The 8,823-nt window shown below is 33.6% G+C and overlaps 1 protein-coding gene across 1 annotated transcript; it reads right to left on the bottom strand.

Annotated features, from left to right (window-relative positions):
- Positions 1–7,635: 7,635 nt before the first annotated feature.
- On the bottom strand, positions 7,636–8,565 carry OCT59_022511 (uncharacterized protein; the record flags this gene model as incomplete). The annotated part of the gene is made up of 1 exon (XM_066144825.1): positions 7,636–8,565. One exon carries the CDS (start codon positions 8,563–8,565, stop codon positions 7,636–7,638), a length of 930 nt encoding a protein of 309 aa, XP_066006249.1.
- Positions 8,566–8,823: the final 258 nt, after the last annotated feature.

Here is an 8,823-nt window from a genome sequence, read left to right as displayed (position 1 = left end):
ACAAAAACAAAATAATAATTTTTTTTAAATGAAAGGACCGAAAAAAAACAAAAAATTAAAAAAAAAAGGATTTTTTTTTAAACGAAATGAATGACCGATGAGGGAGAAAAAAAATGTGTTTTTTTTTAAAAAAAACGAAAAGGGGGGAAGTTAAAATGAAAGGACCGAAAAAAAAACAAAAAATTAAAAAAAAAAAGGATTTTTTTTTAAAAAAAACGAAAGGGGGGGAAGTTAAAATGAAAGGACTGAAAAAAATAAAAAAATAAAAAAAAAAGGATTTTTTTTTAAACGAAATGAATGACCGATGAGGGAGGAAAAAAATGTGTTTTTTTTTAAAAAAAAAATGAAAGGGGGGGGAAGTTAAAATGAAAGGACCGAAAAAAAAACAAAAAATTAAAAAAAAAAAGGATTTTTTTTTAAACGAAATGAATGACCGATGAGGGAGAAAAAAAAATGTGTTTTTTTTTAAAAAAAAAACGAAAGGGGGGGGAAGTTAATTTTTCATAAACGGAAAAAAAAATCTGATTTAATTGAGCTATTTGAAGTGATTAAAAATAAGTACTTACTTTAATATCCCGCACCAAATACACAATATACGCCAAAATTTTCTTTGTTTTACGGGTTAACAAAGACTCCCTAATATTAACGAAATAGTTTAATATTGTTTCCATTCTCGGCTCTTCGATAATTTCGGCGCTTTGGAATTTAAGGTGAGTTCTTGTTTTTCGTTCTCTTTTTTTTCATTTTCACTTCGTTCTAATTTTGTTTCTTTTTAGGTCCTGGTTCTTAGCATTTCGGCTCTTCGGTTAATTATCTAATCTATGAACTAACCGCGGAGAATCGGGATAATCAAACTGCAATGTTGAAAATGTTGGAGAAAGAAAATTAAAAAATTCTGAACGTCTTTAGAATAGGCTGATTAAAAGATCAAATACCATATAATAAACACCATCAACATGATTAAGCGTTTCAGTCCACCTTTCATAGAATGAAGGTACGTCTTTTTTTTGTTTGGTTTCTTCGTTCTTTTCGGTCTTGTTTCGTTCTTTTCGATCTTGTTTCATTTTTTTTGATCTTGTTTCAATCTTGTTTCATTCTAACTTTTCTCTGTTCTTAGGTCCCGGTTCTTTGACAGATACCACCGGATAGCTGGGATTATCTATTCTCCAGACCAATGCATTCGATAAAATATACATACCTTTATCACCAGGAATAAACTTCTTCGAAGGATAAAGCTCTACCTCACCATCCGGATTCACCCACTTATACATGTGATTAATTAAATTAATAAAGTAAGTTTACTACTCTCATAATATTATCAACCACATGTATACCTGTAAATAAAACGTAGTAAGAGAGCTCTTCGGTTCGAAGGTATGTCCTTTTTTTTCATTTCTTTATTATTTCGTTTCTTTGTTGTTTTCATTTCTTTGTTTTCGTTCTTTTCATTCTAACTTTTCTCTGTTCTTAGGTCCTGGTTCTTTGGCATTTCGGCTCTTCAGTTCGAAGGTATGTCCTTTTTTTTCGTTTCTTTGTTGTTTCGTTTCTTTGTTTTCGTTCTTTTCGTTCTAACTTTTCTCTGTTCTTAGGTCCCGGTTCTTTGGCATTTTGGCTCTTCGGTTCGAAGGTATGTCCTTTTTTTTCGTTTCTTTGTTGTTTCGTTTTTGTTCTTTTCGTTCTAACAAACTCTTTTTTCCTCTTGGTCCCTGGTTCTTTCTTCAACAACTTCGGCACTTTGGCAATTCAGTTCCATATTTCGGTTCTAAGGTGGGTTCTTTTTTGTTTATATTTGTTTTCTTTTTCGTTTTCGCTTCGTTCTAACTTATTTCCTCTTAGGTCCCAGTTCTTTCTTCGGCTACTTCGGCACTTTGGCATTTCGGTTTTACACACAGGTGGGTCCTTTTCTTTTTTTTTTGTTTTCTTTTTCATTTTCTAAATTATTTCTAACTTCTTTTTCTTTTCTTCTTTTTTTTTGTTTACTTCTTTCGGTTCTTCTTTCTTTTCGTTTCTTTTTTGTTTTTTTCACTGCGCTTTTTTTATTTTTTTTTTAAGAAAAAGGAGAAAGAAAATGACTAAACGCGTAATTATTTTTGACGCGTTATATATACATAAATATCAAAATCGGTACTTTTGCGCATGATGTGGTCACACAATTGTAAATGGTTAATTTATGTGGGTAGTCTAAACATAACGCCCACGTGATTGCAGTGTTTTTAAATATTTAGATTATAGAAAAAACATTTTTGTAACGTTTCTATAATAATTTAACAAAAAAATGGTGCGAAATGTTATTTTAAAGTAATTTTAATTAAAAAAATGTTTACATAACATTTTTTTAATTGATTTAATAAAAAAATGTTGCAAAAACGTTTTTTTTAAATATATTATTATAGAAAAAATATTTTCGCAATGTTTCTATAATAATTTAATGAAAAAACATTGTAAAAACGTTTTTTTAAATATATTATTATAAAAAAAATGTTTTTGCAATATTTCTATAATAATTTAATGAAAAAAATGTTGCAAAAATGTTTTTTTTAATATATTATTATAAAAAAAATATGCAACATTTTTTTATTATAAGACCGGACTAGACCAAACCAAAATAATTAGTTCATTTAAAGATAATTCAGAACTGGACTAAAATAAACCAATTATTTTAGTCTAATTCTAGGTTACTTCTCAATTCAGACCAATCTGGACCATTTAGAGCTTTATTAATAACTATAGATCATTATAATAATTAATTAATTAGTTAATAAATTACATAAATAATAATATAATGTTACTATATACTAAGGTTGCTGGAGAAACTAGGGGGTTTTGGCAAGTTAGCAAAATGCAGAAATGGCAAAACTTTGCTGAAAATAAATGAAAGTCTTATTAAAAAGTTGGCGAAACTCTGGAGAAAAGCGAAACCTGACAAAACTTATTATAAATGCCAAAACTGCCAAAATCTTGCCAAAACTATAATAAAACTATAGTAAAATTTTGGAGAAACTAATCATAGAATTTTGGAGAGGTTTAGGCAGGTAACCTTACTATATACAGTACTTTACTTCGTATTTATAACCAGAATGCATTTTTATTTTTACTCTTGATTCATTGTGAAATCCATTTAGTACATCCTCTTTAAATTCTTTTAAGCTTAAATACCTACTATAGATACAAATACTAAACATAATACTTTGCAATATTGGTTTATATAATAGAAAAACATTATTATAATTATATTAATAAACAAGTTACATAATTACACATATTCTACTCACTTTATACCAATTATCTTTTTCAATAACATCTGTTAGTCTTGTATTAAATTCTTTATTTTTATGTTGAATATTTAATAGTTATTGATAAATTACATATTGATTTTGCAATATAATTGTCCAGAGTTTAATAAAAGCATTCCATTGATTTAAATCAAGTTTTTCACCTAAAAATTAAAAACTTTTTATGTAAACTTCTGATAACCTTCTAATTTCTATATTAGCAATGAATTTTAATGGTTAAATATGATTATACCCACTGGTAAAAAAATGGTCTATCCTACACATATCCTACACATATCTTACATATATCGGGTACTCAAAATGTAGAAAATCATACACAAATAATACACATATCATACACATATCGGGTACTTATATATATAGTATACCTATCAGGTACCTGATATATGTATGATATATATATTAGTACCCGATATGTGTATGATATGTGTATTATTTGTGTATGATTTTCTACATTTTGAGTACCCAATATGTGTAAGATATGTGTAGGATAAATCATTTTTTTACCAGTGACCTTCTTTAATTTTAAGCTGATTAATATCATTTTCACTAATATTTGTAAAACATTTCAAGTTTAATTAACAACTTCTTCAACATTTTCATCACTAAAATATCTAGAAAGGTCTTCTTTACTTTCTTTATTTTCTCCAATTTCTTTCAGTTATTATTTTTAATATTCAAATTATTATTATCTTCTTTTTGTATAATTATAATATTTCTAAACTTCTTTGATCGCTGTTCAACTTCATTAACTCCACTTCTTTTTGTTTAAGTATAATTTAAAGAAAAGTTATAATATTGATAGCTAAAAATGTAAAAAAAACTGAAATATTAAACCATTTTATTAAAGAATACTAGTTGTAGCCCGCTGCTTCGCATCGGGTGATTCGATTCGGGTGGTACAAAAATCAATAAATTGAAACAATAAACGTAACTAAAAAAAAATTCGTATACATAGTATACATTACGACAACGATAATCTTCATACATACACATGACAAAGATAATCAAAGAACGAAAAAAAAAATTCGTTTTAACTTGTACAAATTCATACATGGGCTCACTTTTTACACAATAAATAATTTATTTCTTTGCAAATTATCGTAAAAGAGAAGAGTAAAAAGTTTATATTACAATATTATGCAAACACATACAAAATTCTAAGCAAAAACTTCCTTATAAACCACATTACTTGTCCGTCTTTTCTGAGATTTCACACAACCGTTGTCTATAAGAACTTTAATGTTCTGATATGAAGTAATTCTCGACAAAGCAACATACAGTTGGCCATGAGAAAAAACCGGTTGCGGCAAATAAAGACCAACACGGCTTAAGGTTTGACCCTGAGCTTTGTTAATAGTTAGAGAAAAAGCCACACGAATGGGAAACTGACGTCGGTTCAGAATAAAAGGCAAGTTGCTGTCAGAAGGGCTTAGTGTCATTTGAGGGATAAAAACACGGCTGCCAACATGAGAGCCAGAGATAATTTCGGCCTCAATTACTTTGTTCTGAAGAGCTCGACATATCATCCTAGTTCCATTACACAGACCTTCGTAAGGGGCAAGGTTTCGTAATAGAATAATTGGTGCACCCACCTTCAACTTCAATTCACCAGGAGGAATATCAGGAATTTTTAAGGATCTTAAAAACTCAGGTGAATATACTTGAGGTTGGGATGTATTGCCATCTTCAGATAAATCTACAGAGTCAGCACTGGGATAGATAGTAAAATCACCAGGTAATCGATCTAACACCAGTTCTGAAATTTTTTCAACATCAACATTTTTAGGTGTCAAGATGGCTTTTCCGACCATATAATCCACATTTTCATAATTCTCAATCAAGTGTGGATAAACAAAATCGATAAGCGCTGGTAAACCTCCTTTAGTCATCACCAAGTCCAAAGGGAGATTTATACTATCTTCTGTACCAGGAACAATGGAATAATTACCATCTCCAATATCCAAAAGAAATTTGGCAAATTTCTTTTGCTTTATGGTCTCCTGTGGATCAAGATCTTGACTAAGTCTCATATTAATAGATAATTTCATAACTTTCAAGTGTTTCCATAAAAAAGAGCGAGTCAAGCATGATGAGACAACATCAGCTCGAAGGGAACGTGGTATGACTGGTAAAACCTGCCTAAAATCACCACCAAATACGAAAACTTTTCCACCAAAAGGCTTATCAACGCAAGTGATATCACGTAAAGTCCTATCCACAGCTTCAAACGCGAACTTATGTAGCATTGGAGCTTCATCCCAGATGAAAAGCTTAGCTGCATTAATTAACGGGCTTTTCTACTTCCACGGGAAATGTTGCAGGTTGAAAGTTCATCTAATTTTAGAGGAATTCTAAAGCGTGAATAGGCGGTTCTCCCACCATCAATCAAAAGTGCCGAAATCCCTGAAGAAGCTACAGCCAATGCGATTTCTCCACGGGATCTAACAGTTGCCAGCAACGTATTATACAAAAAAGTCTTACCGGTACCACCAGGACCATCAACAAAGAAGCAGTTACACGTATCATTAATAGAAGACAAAACAGCATCATAAATAGCTCGCTGGTCTTTATTCAGCAAAGGAACATTCTGATTTAATGCACTTTGCAATAGTGTAACATCATATGACATTTCTTCTCGAATCAGTTGATTTAACGCATCAGGACCATCAAGAAATGCAGATCCTCCCAAAAAAAGAGGCATATCAGGAAAATCTTTTAGAGATTTCGCATTCAACTGCAAGTAAGATTCCAATTGTCTCAACGCTTCCTGTTCAACTGCATCATTTACATCACTATAAAGATCACGATTTTGATATAAAATGTCTTCACAAAGAGCAACTTTATGATTATTCCACAGAATTTCAGGTGCAGCGGGCTGACAAAAGATAAGAATGGTCGCAAAAAGGAGACGTAATTGTTGACCCATTCTTATACAACATGCTTCTCTCAAACAGACATCCCATTCGGTATCATCTTGAAGAAGGCCCAAACGAATACAGGCTTCCTTAAAACTTCCACATACATGACCTTCAACTGTCTTCAAGTCATCAAAACTGGAAGCACCTCTTACATGAGTAAGCAACATTCGCAAATAATAACGTTCACCTTCCGAAGGTTGCACCATGTACAGTCTCCCAATCGCACTCGTAGCAGTTTTTCGTATATTCCACTTATGATCGGTTGAATTCCAAGTATAATAAAGTGGAAAATCAACATATCTGTAATTATGAGCAGCAGGATTCTTAGCATTTTCTTGAAACCAAGCAACTAAGGTAGTTACATGAGAGTCAGCATGATCTAAAACTTGCTGCAATTTATCATTATCACGGAAAGTAATAAGCTGTTTCTCAGGAAGATGAATCGCCAACCTTTGAACACTTGGAGAACGGCCATGCATCCTGTAATGAAAAATTCTCCAAATCGCCTCCGAAGACGAAATGTATCTCGCGTCAAGATACATCTTTATCTCATCAATGGGTTCTTTAACAGGTGATCGCAGTTCGCTAGCACTGTCAGGTTGTGAAAGCGCAACAGTAGCTCGATCGTGACCTTTGTATACGTATTTATATAGGTATTTAATAGCCAAAACTGAATTACAGATTTTAACGTTGATATGGGCGTCATATTTTTCTACCAATTCAACATTGTGAGGAACCACCCATCGGTTATCTAAACGGACGCCACGCCTAACTTCAACAAAAGAACCATTGTCACGCCTACGGTAAAGAGGATATCCGTCATAATTGTTCTGTGTGGAGGATTGAAAAGATTTCGGATAATGCTTCTGGCAGAAACCATCCTTCATACACGGAGCTGAAGGATTAAGCACACCACACGGACCATGCATCATAGACGATATAACGGTCTCGTAAGCAAGAGGATGAACATTAGGATCAGGGATTTCTGCAGAAACAATTGCATCATAATCTTCCGCAGAATGAAGCTTTGAATCTTGCGAAAGAATTAGGAGAATATGAGCATGCGGTAAGCCGCGTTTCTGAAATTCGATTACGTAAACAAACGCGGCAACTTTCCGAGGCAGTGTTTTTCACATAAATCCTTTAACAATTCTCGTAGTTTCATATGAAAAACACGTACCGTCAAGTCAGGTCTATCCACGGCAGTTTGATGTGGCAACAATTCTCTTGTAACCTCTTGCCACTTGGGATTACATGTGAAGGTGACAAAAAGGTCAGGCTTTCCAAAGTGACTCACGATGGCCATAGCATGCGATAGAGTTGGTACATCTGACGCGACCACCAATAAACGTTGAAGGAAGAATTATCCGACGTCCAATATTCTGTCCAATGTCAGCATCTCTATCATCGCATCTCTGTCATCAGCATGTGCAGGCATCAGCAATTCCTTTATACAAATCCAAGCGAAGGGATGATTGATTAAATCTGAGATAATTCAAACGATGCTGTTCTATCTTTGAATACTGGTCTACAACATACTGCTGATACAAACGGCCAGCACGTTGCAAGCAATTACCGGGTCTAATCTGTAACCTATAAGAATAGAATTGCATAGGAGTCACCATATCTCTTTGAGTATTTATTCGAGTGTTATCTGCAAGCGGTATATCAAGATGCCATCCATCATCACCGTTTGGGAACAGCAGCACGTATTGAAGAGGATCATAGGAAGGATGCAATTCGGATATTCTTTGTAAAGTCCCATCACGGAGGTTAAGAACAATATCTCGATTAGAAGGTTCAACTTCATAACCATCACCAACCATGATCGCAGCAACATTAGAAGCAGCGGGAGCGTTATAGCGGCGGGCATCATTAGAACGATCACAAAAAATTCGCATCGAAATTTCAGCTGAATCAGCATCATTTTGAAGCAAATCTCTTACTTGACGAAAATTCTGGATATAAGGGTTAGAAGTATCCAACATATTCTGCAAATTCTGCAACATTTCGGCATTCAGATCACGCATAACGTGAAGGCGATTGCTATTTTCATGATCGGTGTCATAGATATAGAGCTGAGCAAATACCGGTTTCTGTCCTTCATCCGGCATCAAAGATCCTACGCGATGATAAATTTGCCCATGGATTTTAAAATTCGAGACACCTTGACCTTGAAAGCTTTCGTCAATATTAGCACCAAAAGAGGTGCATGCCAAAATTCCGTTATAAGTTCTGATGTTTTTACGAAAACTTATTGCTTCGGAACAGGAGGAAGTATATAAATCAAGTAGATAAGGAGGAGGATCAAGCACGGGAGCTAAACGGACCTTGCCACCCGCACAACACATAGCGCAAACCTAGGAGAAGATAGCTTGGCTGTTCCGATCCTTCTCACATAACCAAAATCTCGCGCCACAGTGTAAACACGTTTGATCGATGATTCCCAGATCAAGACGCCCTCCATCAAATCTCCTTTGTCGGTGACGTTCAACTCTCTCTCTTTGCAGTCTTCTTTTACGTGATACAGGAGTCTCGCTTGTAGAAGGCATATTGGAGCAGTTAAAGAAAGATTAGCGTCAAGGACAAAAGATAAGATGACATCGTGC

Source organism: Rhizophagus irregularis, chromosome 31 (assembly GCF_026210795.1).
Source record: "Rhizophagus irregularis chromosome 31, complete sequence".
NCBI lineage: Eukaryota > Fungi > Glomeromycota > Glomeromycetes > Glomerales > Glomeraceae > Rhizophagus > Rhizophagus irregularis.
This window is presented reverse-complemented; position numbering and strand designations above follow the sequence as displayed.